The 23,102-nt window shown below is 39.2% G+C and overlaps 1 protein-coding gene across 3 annotated transcripts in view; it reads right to left on the minus strand.

Annotated features, from left to right (window-relative positions):
• The window catches only part of LOC140245042 (alpha-catulin-like), a 169,784-nt gene that overhangs the window by 20,046 nt on the left and 126,636 nt on the right, over window positions 1–23,102 (minus strand). For all 3 annotated transcript variants that reach the window (XM_072324635.1, XM_072324634.1, XM_072324636.1), the window contains 5 exons: window positions 21,036–21,155; window positions 18,095–18,184; window positions 15,469–15,663; window positions 14,654–14,857; window positions 934–1,020 (listed from right to left, as the gene is read on the minus strand). In XM_072324635.1, coding sequence (XP_072180736.1) covers window positions 934–1,020; window positions 14,654–14,857; window positions 15,469–15,663; window positions 18,095–18,184; window positions 21,036–21,155 — 696 coding nt within the window. The remainder of the gene's footprint in view (window positions 1–933; window positions 1,021–14,653; window positions 14,858–15,468; window positions 15,664–18,094; window positions 18,185–21,035; window positions 21,156–23,102) is intronic.

The following is a 23,102-nucleotide window of genomic DNA, read 5'->3' on the forward strand; positions in this document are numbered from 1 at the left end:
ATTTTGTACATGTATGTGATATTCCAGCTATATCCCAGGGGTTGTCTCAAGCGGAAAAGACGTCAGTGCGGTTTGAAATGGCCATTCACGTGGATGAAAGTATCATGCAGTGTTAAAAAGGGAGGTAAAATTGAAGTATTCCTTACTAATCTACTCTCTGTGAAAATACATTGTTTGCTTTTCTCCACAGCACTGATTTAAAGGTTCAATCTTCTGAAAGCAATGAAGGTGGTTTCCCCCCTCCCCCCAAGAGAAGTCATCATTCTGCTATGGTACTATTTGTAAACCTCTTCTAAACTTTTTGGGAGAGGGGTGGCTTGGTTAGGATATTTTGGCGAGTGGAAGTGGGTCCATCTGTGCTGGTTTTTTTTTTCATATCTATATAAAATGCTCTTTTTTTTTAATGCAGTTTTGTCTTACACAGCCATGGGTATCCTTTGATATCACATTTATTCTGATGTACAAAACCAGGGAAATTGAAAGAAGTGATTGCTGAGAACTAATTTGAATAAACTATCTAATATTCCTCAGATAATTGAACACTAGAATGCTACATGTCTTATATGTGTTCTTTCAAGAGGATTAAACTAAACTTTGGAGAAACAGTACAGATGGAAAGCACACACAGTCAAACATTTGGCATTTTGCAGGCAAGAATATATATGCCCCACAGAGTAGGACAAATCGTTGTGTGCATGGCAGAATGTTGTTAACTTGCTTCTTATGTCGTTAACCCCATACGCACTACATGGCAAATCTATACTCATGGCTGACTGGGCCTACCTACAAGCAGCCTAGCGACAATCTGCAACGGGCAGGGAAGCGCTGTAATGACAATCTGCCATGCGCATGATGGAAGACACATAATACTATTTTTAAAAATGATCAATCTAAATATTTTCAGCAGAAACCTTGAATGCTAATTATTTTTACCTGTTTCCTGAGGTCAGATATTGACTTGATCATCTTGACGACAAGAACCTCGAGTTCATCTTCCTGCCTGTCTGACGGTCTCTTGTCCTGCAAGGAGGGGGAGGAAGTGGAGATGGTGCACATGAGACAAAGCCCTTCAGATAAAACTGCCACTGCATATAACATACTTATTACTGTTTGTGCGGAATGCAATGACATTAGAGCAAAAGAAGTGATATGACTACATTGTACAATGTATGTCATATTGAGTGAAGTATAACAACTCACTTAACTCCATCTCTCCACAAGCTGGTGTATCCTTTACCAAGCCTTCTTCATAAATTTTAACATCTTAATACCATACAAGCCACATACATTGTATCTCATGAACTATAAAGATGAAGATGATGACGATGATGATCCACAGGATTTGTATGGCACCATATAATTCGTCGGGTGAGAATGATATTAAAGGGAGTTCAGCTGCCACTAAAGCCATAGTGTTCCAGGCACCTCAACGCCCTTCTCATTCTCAGCCGACAATATCTCTTTTATAAATGTTCAAAGACCATGTGCAAACTACTCCAAGAGAGTTATGTAAGACAATTTTGCAAGGAGATAAATATGACATCTATCACAACAGCAACAAAATAAGAAATAAAAATTCATTTTGTCTCTTTTCAAAGACAGTGATTTCAAGACAACAGTTGGGTGTGTTAGTTACAAATTTCATGAATATTGGCCCACAAAATTCACATCATTAACTATAAAGAAACTACTGTGAGCTACGACACATATGGTATACCATGCACAATTTTTCCTGGAGAAGTACCAATAGAGAATGAGTGTCGTTTCAGAGCTTTATAACTTGGTATATTATACAAGGGCATGTAGCTCCATCACTTCATTCAGTGACTTGCTTGTTTACAATTTTGCATGTCATTTATTGATGGTGACTCTGAAAGGGTTAAAGGATGATGATACATCAATAAATCAACATCCATGCATCTATTCAATACTTCATCACTCAAAAAAAAAAAAAAATGATGACAAGTGCAAATTACAGGGAGGCAATCAACCTCCCCCCCCCCCCATGCCCCTAGACAAGAAAGATGCTAGTTCCACTGACAGAGATGGGCCAGCTATCGACCTAATCAAACGCAAGGCTATTCCCCCACGGGGACAGATCATTCATTAACTATCGCAGGCTGCTACGCAGTGGCGTATTCTCAGCGCGACGGAAATATTGAGAATCGAGAGCTACCACTGTCAGCTGTTTTCTGCTTGGTTATGAGCAGTTTCCTCCCTGTCCCAGTAGCATTTACATTCTCATTACCAGAGTGAGTTATTGTCTTCCAGTGCTGTTATAAAAATGAAAACTTTGAAATTAGAAGTTTCCATTTGAACATACTCTGGCTTTATGAGATACAGTTCTGAGACATCATTTGGACAATTCTTGGTAACATCACATACATTCTGAATTACAATTAAAAAACATTTACACTGTAGGTACAACATTAAATTACACAGGTTGCTTCGTATAAGGCAGAACTACACTAAACACACATACAAAAAGAAAGAAGATAAAACGATACAGTCTATACAAAAAAAAAAAAAAAAAAAAATTATGGTTCACTCTAGAACATTAAGCATGATCATATTCCTTTGATTTAATTGTCCCGGTGCAAGTTTTGATATGAAAGAAGGGAAAAGTAAAAATTGATTGCGCCAGTACTTTGTTTATCAACAATCTGCATCACTTCAGCTTTGCGTGTAAATGGGATTATTAAACAAACAGACATACTAAGAAATGTATATAATGCACATATTCAACTTGATTATACATATATATCCCTCTCACTCTCTCCATAAATATTTCTCTATGATCTGTATATGGAAATACACACACAAACACACATACATACACACTTGTATGCACACTGTATGTATTGTAAGTATGTGCAGTACATGTACATATAGTTAACAAAACGAGATCCAGATACAAAACAGGTCAAAACAAGCAAACAGACAACTTCGATTATGGGTTGATGTGTCCCTTTAACTTTCATCCACAACAAACAGACACAGCCTGCCTCCTTTAACCCACTGAGGACGGACTGATTTTGCTACAGCACTCATTTCCCATAGACCTCTGCCCGAGTATGCTCGGGACTGGTCTTCAATGGGTTGAAAAAAACAGACACAAATGATGCCTGCCTGCAGCAGCTCCTCATCAGAGGAAGTTGGAAGATGGAGGCTGAATTGGGAGAGGAAATAGTGAGAAACAAGGTGCGGTGGGGAGGAAATAGACGCATGACATGAAAGGAAATGGCACAGGTGTCTGAGCAGCACATCTTTGTGGCAGTCACCGCCTCTACAGGCAAGCCTGAGAGGGGGCGGGGGGGGGGGGGGGGGGGGGTCAGTCCTGAGTCCCTCATGGAGCATAGTCTTCCAGCAAGCTGTTGGCCTAAATCTAGCTGAAAGGTCCGCAGGATGACCCACAAATCTTGTATGCTTCTTCAGTGGGTTCTACACTTTTTGGCAAAGAAACATTTCTGTGTTCATGCTATAGACTCTTTGCATGTCAGCCTACTATGTGTATATTTTACAGACATACTTGCTGTACAGCATTAAATGTTTGAACAAACAGCATGATAACCTTTGACCATTGATCAAGGCATATCAGACTTCTTGATGGCATATAAAATGCTGGATGGTATTACTGCTACCCTCTCCCACTCCCCCTCCCCTTCCTACCCCTCCCACTCCCCTCCCCTCCTCCTCCTCCCACTCCCCTCCTCTCCTCCTCCTCCTCCCACTCCCCTCCCCTCCTCCTCCTCCTCCCACTCCCCTCCCTTCCTCTTCCTCCTCCTCCCACTCCCCTCCTCTCCTCCTCCTCCTCCTCCTCCCACTCCCCTCCCTTCCTCTTCCTCCTCCTCCAACTCCCCTCCCATCCTCTTCCTCCTCCCCCTCCCACTCCCTCTCCCCAACCCCTCCTCCTCCCACTCCCCTCCCCTCCTCCTCCTCCTCCCACTCCCTCTCCCCACCCCCTCCTCCTCCAACTCCCCTCCAATCCTCTTCCTCCTCCCCCTCCCCCGGCCGTTTGTTACTCTTATGTTGGCATGAGAAAAAGAGTAACAGGTATACAGTACACTGTACACGTACACAAATTGTAGCTCTACAATGTATAGTCCTTTTCTTCTTCAGAAGACTAGCTAGTGCCAATAGTAAGCTCTCTCTCTCTCTCGACTCTTCAGGCAGATGAAACAGACAAGTGTGATGGGAATGACTGCTTGGAAAATATTCAGGAGAACTGGAGATAAGCTGGCGTATGAATCACCATGTTCAGTTTGCCACATGGGCTGCTAACACAGCAGCACACTGTTTCTTAACCCGTTGAGGACAGTTTGATTTTGCTACAACACGCATTTCCCATAGAGATCCCTGCCCGAGTACACTCGGACTCGTCCTCAACGGGTTAAACATGGCCCGATGCTAATGTCTCCCTGCCAATGTCACAGTGGATTTTTTTTACTTTTTCCCCATTCAAACTCATGTGTAAGCCTGCATTTAAAACAAAAAAACAAACAAACAACCACAAACATGCACACACACAAAGGAATACATTGTGCCATTGACTTTCAAATAGACCTGAAAATATGCATTTTGGGTCAACTTGGCTGATTTCATATAGTTACTTTTCTCACAGAGTTCTTCTTTTCTATCCAATACATATGTTGAACAAATTACTTTACAATTACAATTACTTTACCATTACTTTACAATGGTAATAGAATGTTTAATATACTGATGGAAAAGGGTAACTAATACAAATCTACTGAGAAGCGGAGCTTGCAAAGGATAGATCACTTGAAAAACTAAATGCCAAAATCATAAATCCAAATTTACTTTATGTACAGTGTATTTACAGCTAGAGGATTTTGCCAGAAATATTTGCATCGATATCATTTTTAGAATACAACAGAAAGTCAGATTTTCTCCTTTTATTTTAATTACAATTTTGTTTTCAAAGCCTCATACAAGATCGATTTTCTCTTTCTTGATCTTTTATTTTCTCAAACAAAAACCATTCTACAAAACGATTTCATTCCTATCAGGCTTCCATGAAACTCAACAATTAAGGAGTAAAAGGGCTTTTTGCCTTCCAAGCTTGCAATCTTGAGGCTATCATACACCATATTTTCTGCATATTTCTGCTACATCAAATCATCCCACCATGTAGTGGTCTGCCTAAAGGCAGGCTCAATCTTCTCTCAAGGTATTTCAGTCAAATAATCTTTGCCACTCATCCGTCACGCTCTCATCAAGAACCAGAAAACTCCCAGAGGAAAAACACTTCATTGACTCGCACCGTTTCCTGAGACAATTATTTCTCAGTGAAAATTTTCTCTTCATCAGTTTGGGGCCCCGTGTGTTCAGGCTGAAGGGCATTCAGAACTCATACCATGATTCTGCTTTTGGTCAGGAAATATTTGAAAGAAATGTACTCTGAATCAATATCTCAACATTCATCCTCTCACTGTAATGTAGAACATGTTCTGAGACGCAAATGTGGATTACATAATTGCTAAAGTAAGAGGTGGCTTCAGTCGAAATCAAGTCACTACTGCCCATTGGTTTTGTGAAAGAGTACTAAAGACTTAATTCCGGTATTGCAATTTTCTCCCTTTGTTATGATCAAGAAAATTGCCAACATTGGTCATTCATTTTAATTGAGTCTATTTCTATCATGGGGTTGAATGTGAGTGACCAAGAATTCGCCAATACTGTTACCTTTTTTGTTTTTTCATGATGGATTCCAGGACCGTACCTATTTGTACATTAGTTTTTTTTTCTTTGTTTTTTTTTGTTTGTTTGTTTTTTTTTTAGTGTTAACCCTTTATATACATATTGTACCATTACCAGCTGTATCATGAGATGTGGATTCAAGAGGGAAATGCACCTTTGTCTGTCCTTTAATCGATATGTGGGAATAATCTTCGGGAAGCAATGGCTTTGCCTCAGCTGTTCAGCATGCTGCCGGGAACATTTCTGCCTGAATAATGCATATCGGCAGCTGATGGGTCACGCATTCAAAGGATACATTGACAAGTCTTTCATCTTAACCGTCAAATATCTTTCACACTCCTTAACAGAAGGCATCCATCCAAGGAAGAATCCCTTCAAAGATGAGATAAAACAAAAACACCAAAAACAAAAAGCGCTGGGTAAGGAGAGAGAGAGCGTGCACGATGTCGGCTCCCCTTTAAGGATGAAAGCGATGTGGAGGGAATGAGTGTGGATGCTTCATTAACCATTACCATCAGCCCCATCAATCGCCCACTGCTGCACTGGCGCGGAGAAGCAGCTCTGGTCCGATTACGACAAAAATCCCCCCGACCCGCATCAACAGCACTCGAAACCGGTCCTCGATAAAGTCCTGCACTAAACTGCACCTCTTATTCAGACCCTGCTTTCAAGTGCAGCTCTCGCACGACAAAAAAGGGAGCTATCCGAGAGAAAAATCGCGGGGACCTGCGTCAACAAAACTTGAAAGAGGTCCTCAGCATGTAGTGCTGGAATGCGCCACATCACTTTACCAGCTTGGAGTACAGATCTGGTCCAATTACACCTGTTATCCTAAAGAAATCCCTTGGCGTGTATCACAAGAACTTAAAAATGGGCCCTCCACCTGTAGTGGTGGACCGTGCCACATCACTTCACCAGCCTTGACAAGAACTGCTCTGATCTCATTCCACTTGTTATCAGAGGGGGGGGGGGGGAAATCTTGCAGGTCAATGTTATCAAAGCTGAAAGGGTTGTCATTCTGGAGCAGCAGTAAAGTCTCCTCCGGCGAAGGTGTGAACATTCACCTTGCCTACTCATCAAAGAGTCTTACTACACTAAACGATCTTTGCTCTGCTGTTCCTTACAGAGCAAAAATGAAAACAAAAGTTAAAGAACAAAGTGTCACAAATGTAATGATGTACATAGAAACAAACTTCACGATAAATGTTCAAACCAGGACATCACAAACTATATTATCTATTTCTCCAGTTTTTGACTCACTGTTTGTTAATCTTTGAAACCATCATATCTAAAGACACAGACACCCATAAATACATAAATATAGGAATGCATTATCATGTATGTAAACCCAGATATATGAATAGATGGGAAGATGGGTAGATATACAGAAAGATAGATACATATAAAGTGCATAGACAGACAGACAAACAGATAGATAGATAGATGGATAGATAGATAGATAGATAGATAGATAGATAGATAGATAGATAGAAACAGAATATGATACAGAAACTGAGATAGATAGATAGATAGATAGATAGATAGATAGATAGATAAATAAATAGATAGAAGAAAGAATATGATACAGAAACTGAGATAGATAGATAGATAGATAGATAGATAGATAGATAGATAGATAGACAGATAGATAGATAGACAGATAGATGGATAGTCAGATAGAGAAATTTATAGATATTGAATTCATAGCTAAATAGACTGGAACACTTGTCTAGCAGAATCTTTCTTTCTCTACATCCATTTATGTACTTATTCTTCTAGTTTAGACTATTTCCATCTATTCATCTCTTTTACAAACTCTTTCTTTTTTCTCTCCGTATTCTCTCCCACTTGCTCTCTCTGATCACAGCTTTAGATCTCTAAACACCGCTCGTCGGGGAGATCAGCAGCATTTCTGGGTCAACAGGAGGAAATGAGCCAAAATAATCCTCTGGATTCCACAAACAAATTTTCCCTTCTCCATTTCTTTCCCCCCCCCCTTTTTTTTTCTTTAATCAGTCGATGAATCAGGAGCGTGGAAACCTCGAGAGGTAGGAAGATTGAAATTCAAAAGGGAGGCTCTTAAAAGGAGCAAGGATTCCATCCACTCACAGAGAGTGTCTGACCCCAACACTGATGCAAAATAACCCCCACATCCTGTGGTCACCTATATTAATATGGGCTTCAAGATTGCCCAAGGGGAGTCACATGCTAAACCGTCAATAATGTGCGGTCTCTACAATGTATGTCACTGGGAGAGTTCTCCTTCCTTTATAAAATAGAATTTTAACAGTTGATGTCATAATGCGGCTTAAAACACAAAGAATATTCTTTACTTCTTGGTTTTTTGAAGAAAATGAAACAGATATATGTGACCCGCTTCAACAAAAGGATCCTAAAGTCGCTGAAGGCCGAGCTGAGAATATCGAGTTTGAAGTCACATCATCAAAATTGGTCAAATCAATCGAATTTCTGTTTTTGGCATAATTTCGTAGTCTAATGTTTTGTCTATCATCTGCCGAAATTTCGAAGCTAAATGATCAGAGGAAAGGCAAGAAATTGGCGTTTTCCTGGGCCATGATTTTCCAACTTTCAATGTAACAGAAACGTGTCCGAAGATTTGGATTTAGCGCCACAGCTAGACTTCGCCCCTAGCAACGAGGAAGTGATCTTATTGGTCAGTGCGTGGCATCCTGATTACTGATTGGTCGTGCGTAGACCGCTGGCGCTAAGCTTGAGTGAACATCGCGGAGGTCGCTAGGAGCATGCCTTCTATTGTCAAGCGATGAAAACTGTCTCGCCTCCCCTTGATCGTGATAGCGTCTGAAGGAAAACTTTGGAGGCGTTTTTCTCGAAACTCTGATTTCCTCAACCACTTGACATGCGCTAATAAAATCTTTGATATCTCCGCAACCAAGTACTTTTATGAGTTGTGCTATATATGAAATTAAAGTAGAAGAGTAAAGGGAATAATGTCATGCCATTTTCAGAAAATTGTCCTCCCCCGACTATCGGATCCTTTTGTTGTAGCGGGTCACATACTGATTCAAAATCAACAATTCAGAGTAAATTGCCCTTAAAAAAAGGAAAACTAAGCTTAATAACCATGCAGAGTGTTTGCATGTACATGTATGTGAACAATGTAAGCATTACACACATGAAATGCAACTATGTCCATTCAAGACCTTTACCTCAAACTAAAAGAATTTTCTTACATGACAATCTGCACAATCTCTCCTGAGTGCATAAAATAAGGAAAGATGGAGCTGTTTTCTTCATTTGAGGGAAACATGGACAACATTAGTGTCTAAAGTATAAGACCAGCCGATTAAAAAAGAAAAAAGAAAAAAAAAGAAGATTTCTTCTGCTACCCGTGTACTCTTTGTCTGAGACCGAACCTGTTGGACAGACCAAATTGGCAACACTTGCATCAATGACTCAAACTTTACCTGTTGAAGATGAGTCCCAAGTATTACTCAGGTGAGAGGGAGTCAATTGTTAAAGATGGGAAATGTGTGTTGTAGCAAAATCAACCCGTCCTCAATGGGTTAAGGGAAAGTTCATCCTGATATTATGTTGCTTTGTATGAAAAACAGAAAAATCAGGCAAATACTTCTATAAATTTTCAGAAAAAAAAGAAGAAAAAGACACACAAACAGACATACACAAAAGTTAGGAACTATTGAAATTTATAGTTTGATACAATTGAATCGGCAACTCTGTGTGACATACAATTGTACATTACTGTAGGTATTGAGCAGCCCTCCTCTCAGTTTGTACATGAAAAGTAAGCTATTCTTGATTTTTCCTCTGAAAAGTTTCTTCAGATTTGTTCTAAAAAATACAATACAAGAAATATATTTGTGCATGTCCTCTCAGCTTCTGTCGTGCCCAAATATTTGAGGAAAATGGAATTTGCTGACTTTGTGTGAACAAAAGAAATGAAGAGCTGCTATAATCGTAAAACGTCTTTGTCACATACAGTTACCAATTTGTTTTACATTCTATACTCAACAGTTTTTTTTTTTCTTTGCATTATGTTTTTCCAAAATTTTCCATGATCTACTTTTCTCATTTTCTGTTTTCAAGCAAAGTAACATAATATCAGGATGAAATTTCTCTTTAAGGCATATGTGTACCAGTACACAAACTTGCATGCACTGTACAAAATTGTATGTGAGACGGCATAGAGAAAGGCTAACATTCAACTTGACAACATTTGGCCGCCATTTCCGCAGAAGGCCCCCAAATCTAGGACCGCTATCTCCACTGCTGGAATTACACCCCAAGGCCCCCTTTTCATGAGCGATTCGCATCAACGCCGACACTCAACATTTGCAAAGGCATCCTGATGTCTTGATTGAGGGGTGCAGGGTGCCTTTAGCCATCATAACAACATTTGAAATGCATCTGACATACAGCCAAGAAAAACAGAAACACAGAAACACACACAAATAAACAAACAGAAATGTACCCTGGCAAAAGATGCACCTCACAGAGCATTCTCTTTTATTTCATATTTGCTAGCCTACCTTTTTTTTTTTCATTTTGAGAAGTCTCAGATGTAAGCCACAGACATTGCGAAATGTTTGTTTTACTCGCAATGTACCCAGAAAATTTTGGATACATGTATGTATTAAAAAACAAAGGATCCCAAATGACCAGTTGTGATGATTGTTAAAAATTGCCATGAAACCGTCAGAAGTCTTTAGTTTTGGCAATAAAACAAGATACAGAGAGAGAGAGAAAGAGAGAGAGAGAGAGAGAGAGAGAGAGAGAGAGAGAGATGGATAGATAAATAGACAGATACAATGTAGATAGATAGATAGATAGATAGATAGATAGATAAATAGATACTAAGTAGATAGATAGATAGATAGATAGATAGATAGAGAAGGGGAGGGAGACAGATAAATAAATATATAGAAAGAAAGATAAGATCTAGAGAGAGAGATGGATACATAGAGAGGGGTGAGGGAGAGAGAGATAGAAATAAGACAAGAGGTAGAGATATACCGTAGATATTAAAATAAATAGATACAAATAGATAGATAGATAGATAGATAGATAGATAGATAGATAGATAGATAGATAGATAGATAGATGGATAGATAGATAGAGAAGGGGAGGGGAGACAGATAAATAAATATATAGAAAGAAAGATAAGATCTAGAGAGAGAGATGGATACATAGAGAGGGGTGAGGGAGTGAGAGATAGATAGAAATAAGACAAGAGGTAGAGATATAGATATTAAAATAAATATTTTTATATACAAATAGATAGATAGATAGATAGATAGATAGATAGAGAAGGGGAGGGGAGAGAGATATAGAAATATTACAAGACAAGAACTAGAAAGAGATATATTAAAATAGATAGATAGATAGATAGATAGATATATTGATAGATAGATAGATAGATAGATAGATAGATTGATATATTGATAGATAGATAGATAGATAGATAGATAGATAGATAGATAGGAAGAGAAAGGAGTGAGAGAGAAAGAAGGTAAAAAATCATGCATTCAAGGCAGACTCTGTGGTACCACAGGAAAGCCAAGTTTTCAGGGCATCTTCTGACGAGAATTGTCACAAAAAGTCGAGCTCCCAGTGTAAATGTGTCATGCCATGGGAATATGACAAGCTACAACAACCACTCCACAGAATGAGAACTAAAGATTGTGCCTTAAACAACAACACAAAAAAAAATCTTGAGCATTAAGTTTGGGATGAGATCATACAAATGTAGGTGTTAGTAGTCTCATAGCTGCAGATTCTTCTAACTCTATAATACTCCAAGAAAAAACCTAGTATGCAGCATAAAGCCTGTCCAATAATAAGAGATACATATAACTAGAACCCAGCTTACTCTACCTCTTAAAGAGCACATTTTTTTTTCTTGGCACATTAAAGGAATGAGACAGATATGTGCACTGTACTGTACTTAAGACTTCATTAAGGTATTCATCATGCTGATATCTGATATGTACTTTTATATTTAAATGACAAACAAACATAAAAAGACCAGATTAAAAGTGCAAGCAAGTAGCAATGGAAGCAATTGTTTTTCACAGAAACAATCAACGAGTGACTACAAGATTGCAAGAAAAGGACTATGCCATCATCAATTAATATGAATGACTACCATCCTGAAACAGAATGAGACATACATTGTATAACTGCCAGTGGCAACATTTGTATTTACTAATAGACAAATGACTGAACTCTAAATCAATGCATTCCCAATTACAGTTTGACAGGAAAGAGTGAAGAATCATTTAAGAACACAAACGTGATAGCAGACACTGGAGCCTGGAATGGAGACTACTCCTGAAACGGCTACCTAAAGCCATGTTGGTTCATTACCCGCCATTATAAGCATCAATGCTGGGGACTGGGCCATGCTCGAGTTACGGAGCATCACAAATGAGACTCCTGCTGGATACCCTAGGGGACGTCAGAGATGTTATCCCTCCGTTCCTCGCCCAAATTTCCGCGGCGCAAGGCCACGCACGGCAAGCAGACTGCATCTTAAGGAGGTCCATCGCCTTTTTCGCGCAACACTCAAAATTTCCTGTTTAATTCATCCATTCCGCCAACTGGTGTTCCTCACATGAATGTTGACATTTTTTTGTTGTTATCTGTTATGAATCGACTACAGTGTGTGATGACAAAAATGCTCATATCTAACACTTTAATTTCCCTCATAATAAAAGCCATAATTTTTAATTTTTTTTCACACAGTGAATTTCCAAGCAATTCCATGTTCGAAATGACAATGTCAAAATAATTCGCAGGCAAATTATGCATCTGTTGACATACACAATTAGACATCTACTGTAGGCATATATATACAAAATATGTATTCTTAGCACACACATACAATGTTGATTGTACACTTATATTGCACATGGGGTGAAGGTCTTTAATTTGAATCTACACCGCAATATTCCTCTTCTTTAATTTCTTACTTTTTTTTTATTTATTGAAACCACAAAGGTACTTTCAGGGTGCATTAGTTGGGTTTGATCTGACCACCACATCACAAATTACCCCTTGACAAGGAAGAACAAGGCCACAGTTTGTGCTGTGTATTGTGTATACTGAAAAAAACAATTTCCTGTGTACTGGAATATCCAAACCTATGCAAGAAAATGTAGCTACTCAAACTCTGAGCCATCACGAATATAAACATAAAATGATGATAGAATATTAAAAAGATGCAGGCAAACATGCAAATGCTAACACATACTCCTACAAACACACACAAACACACACATATTGAATGAATAAGAAAACCTGAACTGAAATCATTGATTTGTTCCACTCCTGTACAAATTAATAGGAATACTAAGAATGACGCCTCACAAAAATATTTATACTTCATCACTAACACGCAAATGTTAAGCATCCAAATTCAGGTCACTACAGCATGACATTTGGATCTCTGGAGATAGAGACCCAATTAGACTGATTTATCAATAGATTTAATTTTAATCAATCTTATCAAAATCATAAACACTACTCATCTCATTATATGACTACCTTTGTACCAAATGGAGGTCTTCACAGGACAGGGTCTTGCCAAAATCTGTAATACTAGGCTTGAAAAATGTCATCTCTGATCGTATCAGATGTCTGGCAGATATAATCTCTTGATATTTCCATGTGGATAGATGACTGTCTACAAAAATAGGTTAAATGCGATAGGAATGCTGATATGAACAGACAAGGAGAAAACAATCTGATGATGAAAAATATTTTGAGGGTTTGGTGGGTTTTTTTTTTTCAATGTTAGGGGCATTCACATTGGAATTACCATGGTTATAGCTCCTTCAGTAATTCATCAGTACCATTCTCATTCATGAAATACTATGGTAATAGATACCATGGTATTTCAGTTGGTGTCGTTCTCATCCACAAAATACTGTGGTACACAATTCTGGCAAGAAAGTACACCTCTCTGAGGTAAATTAGGTGCATACAGCATACACATCTCTTACTGGGAGAAAACAGTGTGTCAGGTAATGTGAGAAATTACAAAATGTACACCGCAGTAGGAAGGGATTAGTAGTGAGGGGATTCACACTGTCACTCAAATGTCGCATGTGTAATTCACAAGAGCTTTGAATTACCACCCTACAAATCAACATAATTCACGGGTAAAGGACAATTATCCCCTGGACAATTACCCCCGACCCTTCCCCTGACCCTAACCATAATCCTAATTCTGAACCTAATTCTAACCCTTACCCAAACTCTAACCTTATTACTAACCTCATCACTAACCAGTATTTAGCCGAGGGGTAATTGTCCTCAGGGGTAATTACCCTGATGTGAGTTCATAAGGTATTTGCATTCGCATTACGAAATAGCCGTCAAAATACTTTGATATTTTACCCTAAGTGTGACTAGCCCTTTTGAAAGTGTGTAACAACTCTTTTTCTCCCTAGATGCTCTGTGACATGTACGGCTGTATGTAAGCAAACAACTGACGAAGAAGGTACTGTATACGCCGAATATTTCACAAGGTTTTTATTTTTGCAAATTTCGCGAGTCAGGTGCTATTTGCGAAATTAAAGACACACGAAAATATTGACTCTGATCCCTATGTGAATGTGATGTACGCGTGTACTCTTCTCTGTTCAGTACAGGACTCCACGATCGCAAATTTAACCACTTGCAAAATCGTTAGGAATTCCCGATTTGCAAAAATTTAGACTCGCAAAATATATGGCGTATGGCGTATACAGTCTTTGCATTCACATTACAAAATACCAGGCGTAATACTTTGATATTTTGCCTTAAGTGTGAATAGACCTTTTGAGAGTGTGCAATGCCTCTTTTTCTCCCTAGATGCTCTGTGACATGTACAGCTGTATGTACACAAACAACTGATGAGGAGGGTATGAGTAGAGAAGGTGTCACTCACCATCGTTCGGCCGTGCTCTGCCAGGGCTATGAGGTTCGTCTTGGCCCGCTCGCACAGGGTCAGGATGCGCTCTCGGTGTTCGTGGGAGGTGTAGGCGGAGTCGGTGAAGTCCTGCGTGGTGTCCGTCAGGAGGTCCATGGCGAGGCGCATCTTGGCCCTCGTGGGTTCGTCGGCCAACGTCACCTTTGACGTCTCGACGAGATCCTGCGCATTTGACGGGAAATGGGTGGAAAAAGTTGTCATTTAGAAAATAATTTTTCCATTATTGAATGCCCAATGGCACTGCTCAGTCCCCATTTCCTGGATATGGGAATGATGGAAAGAAGAGATAACCTTGCATTGGTATCCATCTTCCATTAATATGAAAATGGATCAGTGTATGGATAATGACTGGCGGGGGAAGGAACATTCATAATGTTCCATAAAATGGGTTTCAAATGCTACAGATGGAGATCATCATACATCCTGACACAACGTCTAGGACAGTTAAACCTTCCGAAAGTAATATTTAAAAAACTGGGGCATTAACAATACGTATATTCCCAGCAACAAACATCATTATCTATTTCATCATAGGGTAAGTCAAAGTCCTTTTGCAATACTTGCCTTCAACTTGAATTTTTTGTGGTATCCATTTTTGCAGCATCACTATGCAAAAGAATATAGGATTCATTGTCACAACCAATACCAGTCATGTGCTTTTCTTTGATGCATGCAACTTTCAAGCTCACTTCCAATGAGAAGACTATATAATATTGCCAGTGATCGAAGCATGCTGAGGGGTTGCCATGGGAACAGAAGAAAGTCATACTCACATGCAGCTCTTGCATGATGCTGTGCATGTTGGGCCACGACGTGATACCGTTCGGCGATGAGTGCGAGGATAACCGCTTGTTGTCGTACCTGTCGCTGATGATGTCGTCCACGCTGGCCAGGGCTTTCCTCATGTTGGTGAAGACCGAGTCTCGCGTCTTCTTTGCTGGCTCACACTCTGGATGTCTAAGGCACGTCTGATAGAAGCAGCGAAAAAAGGGGGGGAAAAGAGATGCATTAAAGGTAAAAGTCTTTTGCCCACTCAAAAGGTGTCAAAATGATATCTATAAACATTTTAGAGGTCTGATGTAAACACTCATTGTTTCCCTGCAAAGTGGCTTTACGGATCGTTCGAGAGCACAATCGTACAGACGCAAATTCCAAGCCATATGCCTTGAGACTCACAATGGTTGTAAAAACAAAATAATGTCTGTGCTGCAGCAAGAGTACATGTACGTAGCAATTGTACACCTACAAACTGTATTCCATAAATCACTCATGTGATACAATGCTTACATTTTCATTTCTCATGCAGTTGAGGGCATTACATAAAGACACTAGGCAATAGCAGAATTCAAAACAACCAAATACATATATAGATGTTTAGTTTAGTTCAGTTAAGTTAAGTTAGGTTAAGTTGAGTTAGTTTAGATGAATGTCTGCTATTACAGGTTGATATTGATGAATGGGCAGAGAGAAGAAAAGTATTACATACAATGGAAAGAGGTGAAGATTGGAATGAGTTTCTTGGCATTCTAAAACTGCCAAGCAAAGTATACAACAAAAGAAGTGCAAAGCCTGGAGTATTCTAATGAATAATTTCAAGTCATTGTTTACACTATGTTCATATCTGAAGTAGATGGTAACATCACAATGATTCACAAACAGTATTGACCATCTCCTCATGACTAGGTAGCAGAATTCTTCAGTCCTCTCTGTGCCAATGAATGATATGTGCACAACTTTCACACACAAAGTCTATGAACAGGAAAAGAATGTGTCACCCAGAGGGTTAAGGGTAGCACCTCTCTCCAGCACGAGCTCTCATCTCCAGAAAATTTGATTGATGCAGGTGTGCATCACATTTTGGTTTTGACCCGTGCTCTGAGTTGTTAGCCAACTGGTACACATGCTGGAGTGCTTTCTTGCAGTGTTTAGCACTGATGTCTGGAAACTGGTTTTAGACTGTTTCTGTAATTCATTACAAATTATGGCTGTTTCTTTTCCAAGCAGCATAGTAAAGAAACATTTCATTCCCCTGCTCCCTTCTATTAACCCGTTGAGGACGGACTGATTTTGCTACAACACGCATTTCCCATAGACACCTGCCCGAGTATACTCGGGACTCGTCCTCAGCGGGTTAAGTTCTGTAGACAGGGATTTGCTAAGTTGTTGCTAGGTGGGGCAAGCCTCTGGCAATCTTTGTGGTTGGTATGGGTAACTTTTGTGAACAAAGCATGCATAAAATCTGAATACACTATGGAACTGGTCTCTTGTCAATGAATAGAGATAACCATATCCCCTAAATCCCTATGGTATCCACGGCCATCCTGTTAGACACAGCCACATCTCTCCAAAATGAATGGGCTTGCTAACTTTACAAGTACAATGTAGGTCAAATGTAAGGGAATTACTGAATAGTGATGAAACAAGCTGGCTCATTTTAACCAAAAGCTTGGGCACATAAAGGGTCAAACTGGTAGTAAGGTGCAAAATCTAAGCTCAAAAAATCAAAATCATGATTTAAAAAGAAAAAAAGCATGTAAGTAATCTCAGCAATTTGGTTCGTTTTACTGGGTGTTACTATTGCTTCAGTCACCAGCAAACTAAAAAAGCGTAATAGCATTTAATGGAGCATTCAAAGAGCGTGTACAGGAATGCACATTTGCAAGTGTCCCAATATGTATGCAAACATTGGTACATTATGTGTGTTTACCCATGTCAATGTGAGTGGCTTTGCAGAGCTGATTAGTCATGGGGAAAGAATAGAGCCAATACCTTAATGACTGATCAATAATGGGTCAGCCATTATACAGTGAAAACTATCCATCAACGGTACATTGTAGCTCACTGGGTATGTGCGTTTTAGAGCTTTGCAATCATTATTTTTGTACCATTAGCATGAATCAAAAACTCAAAGGAATACCATGACACACACAAAGCAGGAGTTTCAAGTCACTACATCACAAGATCACTGGAAAATCACAAAGCTAATTTGCTGTCAAATATCAGGTGTTATCATACAAGTAAGTGTGTGTGCGTGTACATTTACATACATGTACAGTACAGTATAATTACAAACATATTTTCCCTGGGGAGACAAGACCATATCCCAAATGGCTTTTCAATCTCAAACCTTCCTCACTCAAGATTTAATGTCAAAAGCACTGATATGAGTTTTAAAACAGAGCATAATGTAATCCAAACTGATGTTTCTACATTTTATTTGATGTCAACATCAATGTCATTTTGTGACAACATTGAGAAAATTAAGAAGATTTTTCTCTCTACTAAAAATTCATGATTTTTAGAAACAAGATTCTGTCACCTCGGGACAGTATCCACATGCCAAATCTATGAATGAAGTAACAGATAATGGCTGAAGATGCAAATGACCCATGACCTTACCTTGCATGATGTCAGCAGCATGGTGGTAGATTTCTCCAGGACTGACCGGGCGGCCGCCATCTTGGATTTCGCCCTCTCGTCTTTGAGGTCCTGGTAGAGAGAATGGGTTAAAGGATGAGACCAAACAGACAGCAAAATACTCGTTTACCAACACACGGTAGTCTACTGTGGGGGCACTGTGGTATTGGGGCTATGAAAAGACTCTTGATTATGAAATGGAGGTCCTGAGTTTTGAATCCTACCATATGTTTACTTCCTTGGACAAGATATTTTTTCCCCCATGATGTCCCTCTCAACCTGATATAGAAATGTCTACATGGCAATGCTGGGGTGATAATAATGGCAGAGCCCAAAAGCAGAACAGTGCAAACACTGAACAGGTAATCATGGGTATATAAGACCAATAAGACCATATATTGCCTCTGCTTATCATCAAACCATTAAATATCATGAAAGATATGTTTTCCCGAAATGAAGATGACCGAAAGAGATGCCACATTAATTCAAGCGGCAAAGCATGAAGCATGGAAAGACTTGCCAAACTGGAATTGCAGCATTTATTTAATTTGTTCATGGGGAAGAAACTATGTGTGCTTTAAACTTTATATTAGCAAGAAATGATAATTTGTTTAAAGCCTGTGAACAGCTACACAACATAAGTCCTCAAATGAATAGACCTAGGAAAGGTAGAAAGGGGTGAACATGAAGGGGGGTACAATAACAAATCAGTCAATCATGGCCTGTACACACTCAGCTACAGTAACTAATCACACAATGTCAATATTGTGGTCAAAATATGACAACACTTCTCATGCACATTACCACAGTATCAAAAGGTCATGTAAAAAACTGCTTTTTCAGTGTATGAGCACTTGCTACAATCCCCTCTTCCTCCCCCCCCCATAAAAAAAAAAGATGAGCGAATACTGTACCACAGCTTTTAAAAAATAATAATAAAAATAAGACACAATGCTCTGATAACCCATTACCATCTTTATTCCCACTATTAGTTAAGACATTTCATAGCTCTACAAAAAATAAAAAAAAAAAAAAAATATCAGAGTTCGTGTGGCACTTTTAAATGTCACGCTACCTCTTTTTCGAAATGTCAACTGCTGGTGATGATAAAACACATAATAATCAGTTGAATGCATTTCCATTAACCTGCAAAAGACATAGGATATCTAGAACATGTGGCAAGTTGCAGACGGAAAAAAAAAAATGATCAGACATTTGCGACACTATCACCTCCACATGTCATTGTCAATGAATTCCACCTGTTTGTTCGCTGAGCAACTTAATGCTTGGTTCAAAGAAAATTGTTGAAACTTGAACTTTCTAAAAAGTTAAAGGGATGGTATAGTATTGCTGGAGATGGAGATTGAGGTTTTAACGTTTTGGGAGATAATAAGAAACCACTTATAAACTTTTACAGAGCATACCATTCTACGAGGAATTTAAAGTTTGTTTGATGAAAATCCGTTTTGAAATGGCCGAGATATCCATAAACCGTGTAAAGCAAAGTAATGCTAATAAAAGGTGGGTCCCACCTTTTATTAGGATTGCTTTGATTTGAATATGTATCTCATCCATCTCAAAACCAACTTTCATCAAGTATACATTGAATTCCTCTTGGTATGATATGTTCTTACATATTTCATATCATAGGTTTCTCATTATCTCACCAAAAAAGTTGAAAATCTGAAGCCAGGTCTCAACCAAAACTATACCATCCCCTTAATAGTGAATACATCATGAAAATCAATGACAGTCACATGATAACATTCACAACTATGGTAACTTTGGTAACATATTTATCCTCAGAGCACACCCTGTATCTTTTGCGCAAATCCTTCCCTTTAATCGGAAGACTGAGGTGATGGATTAAAGTAACACACCTGCCTGCAGTGTATTTCACATCATGGATATCATCGATCCATCTCTTGATTTTCCACCGGCTAGGCTGCCCTCGCTTGCCGTCATTCAGCGGGTAGACAAGGGGGAGGGGCGGTGAGCAAAAATAATGCATACCCTCCATCCATCTCCCTCTCTCGCTCAGTCTGAAACACCCCCTGAGGACTCCAAAATCCTTTCACATCCACACCACTAGCCTACATTAAAGGCTTTTAGAATTTGTATCAGCACGCGTCATACCTAATGCATGCATGTGGCACACAATACCATTGGACCCAAGCTCACTACAAATCTCTTGCATGGGTCTGATTGTACACTAGATCTAGAGCTCAACAAATACCAATGACATCAGGACGGTTATTCTGGTTTTGAAAGCTAAATATTAATGACACAATAAATAAGCATTATTTGCCTCAGGTGCGGTAAACTATTCCTTTCAGAATTTGCTATCAAACTGCAGGACAGTTCAGACAATGACAACCATAAATACTTCTAGACCTTTACTGCCATTCCCTGAGGCATCTTTGATTCCTATCTTACAACGGAGTGTTTCCTAGTTTATGTAGACAATACATCTCTTATGATTTAGAAGACAATTCCATCTAGGTCTACAGATAATCAGCACAGGTTTCAAGATAACATCCTTGCCAAGATCTGAGTACAAATTGTACTTAGGATAATGACACTTTCTATAAAAACTAGAGCTTACAAGACTCAAACTTGTCACCAAGACAAGTTACATGTAGATAATGCCCCAAGAGCAAAAGGATATCAAGTGCTGATGATCATCATCTTTGAAACTTACAATCACTAATCAAAACAGTACATATAGAACATGCTGTTATCATAAGAAAACTGAATCAAACCCTTTTACACAAACTGTACGTCAGATTTGACCATCACTTGCATGACCAGGGAGGCCATATGTGGATTTGAACTTATTAGATGATACGCTGTACTTGCGTAGTAGATACTAACGTATCGCCTTGTGAGGAAACTATAGTTTCACAGCGAGTCCATCACTCACGTTTTGTCTGTCTCCGGTCTGATGAGCTAACTCCACCATCTCCTTGCCAAACTGACTGAAGCATTGGACAAACTCTGTGAAGCTCCTTGTCTTCTCAATCCGGTCCAGGCTCTCCGTCACCTGATGGTAGGAACAGACATCTTAAATTAACCCATCAACTGCCATGGCACTACTGACAACCAACCCTACAGTACTATAGGAAATGAAACTTTGGGGGAAGTTGATTTTGAGGAATAGGACTTTCAAGGCTGGGGTCTCTTTAACTCATTGAAGACGAGTCCCGAGAATACTCGGGCAGGTGTCTATGGGAAAAGCGTGTTATAGCAAAATCATTCCGTCCTCAACGGGTTAAATGTATTGATTCAGTCCTTACTGTGCATAGGACAAAATGGAATTTAAACCTATAGCACTTGCTATAAAGGACGTATCAGATTATCCTGAACCTTGACAATCCCTAATGACGATTCTACAATTGTAGTAATGACCATTTCAAATTGTCAAGGATACTAAACTTCATGCACACTTTCATACATCATGCAGGTTTAAAATGCAGAGAAAAAAAAAGAAACAAATTCAAATTACATGGTTTCCCCGGAACTGTAAAAATTGCCACAAATAATCAGATGTCATAAACATTCACTTTTGCCTCTGCAGCTCCAATACTACGGAACAAGCTTCCTCCTCACTTAAAATCTTCACCCACTGATTATGTGAAACCCCACTGCCTTCATTGAACTTGCAGTGCCACTGCCTGGCAGTCTGTACATATTTTGACTCTGATGCTAACTCAGGGATGATATCTCAAAGAGATAAACGTGTTACACTGAATATGAATATAAGCTATTACAATTCAGCCCCAGATATCCATGGTATAAAGGTCATTAAATTTTTCAGAAAATCCCAATAAATTGAGCATGGAATATATCCAGCCAACACATAGAATAGAACCTGGTGGAAAATCTACCTGTATGACTTTTTTGTGGGTTTTGTGATCTTTAATGCAGGGTCTATAATAACCCATCTTTCTCTCATCAAAGTCGGAAATGGGGCTTTCAAATGATCCAAGGTTTCATCATAAAATGATACGACATGACAACATTAGAGCTGACAAGCCAACATAACCTCCCCAGAGTCTTGTCACACACATGCATAGCGTGCTGATGTTCTTTAAATTTCGCCCAAAAATAGCCTTGGCTATAGGGGCCGCCAATGACGACATACAGTAAATTGGGCCAGAGCAACATACAATCAAAACATATGCTACTGGGAGTTCCCCAGCTTGTATCAACATTGGTAAATCTGGGGCAAATTCATCAACATCATCAGAGCAGCTCTTCCCCCTCCCCTCCCCCCCCCCCCTCCTTTGCCAATCTAACAGGCTGAATTCCAGAACATGCAAAACCCCGTTCACATCTAGTCGAAACTCAGCACAACCTCCAGAGACTATAAGAGAGTACCTTCCTCAATTGTGAATGAACAAATTAATGTAAATACAGTGAGGGTTATGTCGTCCTACTGCTGTAGATTATCCAGCACTTCTTTGGAGTATTATTCATAGCTTAGGCCATTTAACTCAAACCTTGTCCAATGCTGATATACCTTTTTGTAATACAGCAAGCAGGAAAAGCAGGAATTGGTACAAGTGTGCTGGACAGGGGTTATTAGCTCATGAGAGCAACTTCCGGAAGGCCTTCTTGTATGTTGCGATATTTTTGGATGAGTATTATTTGATTCTGACCTAGCAACGAGCTATTGAGTTTACTAGTTACCTGCTTACTGCATGAATTCCATAACACAAAGTCATGGTTGGATGCAATATTTGTTGCCACAACATACAGTAATGTAGGGCAAGCCCTGGGAACATTTTATGAATAACAGCCTTCCCTGTACAGACTGATGACAAATTTGATCATGACTGAGGCAGGTCCAATGTATGTAGGAAACTGAGTTAATACACTCAGTTTAATCACTTAGCATTAATACTAGATGTTCCTCATGTATTTCTTATGTTGTTATCAGTATTTTTGGAATTCATATCAAACATTTAATCCTGTATTTTTTTTTTTA

Source organism: Diadema setosum, chromosome 22 (genome assembly GCF_964275005.1).
Source record: "Diadema setosum chromosome 22, eeDiaSeto1, whole genome shotgun sequence".
Taxonomy (NCBI): domain Eukaryota; kingdom Metazoa; phylum Echinodermata; class Echinoidea; order Diadematoida; family Diadematidae; genus Diadema; species Diadema setosum.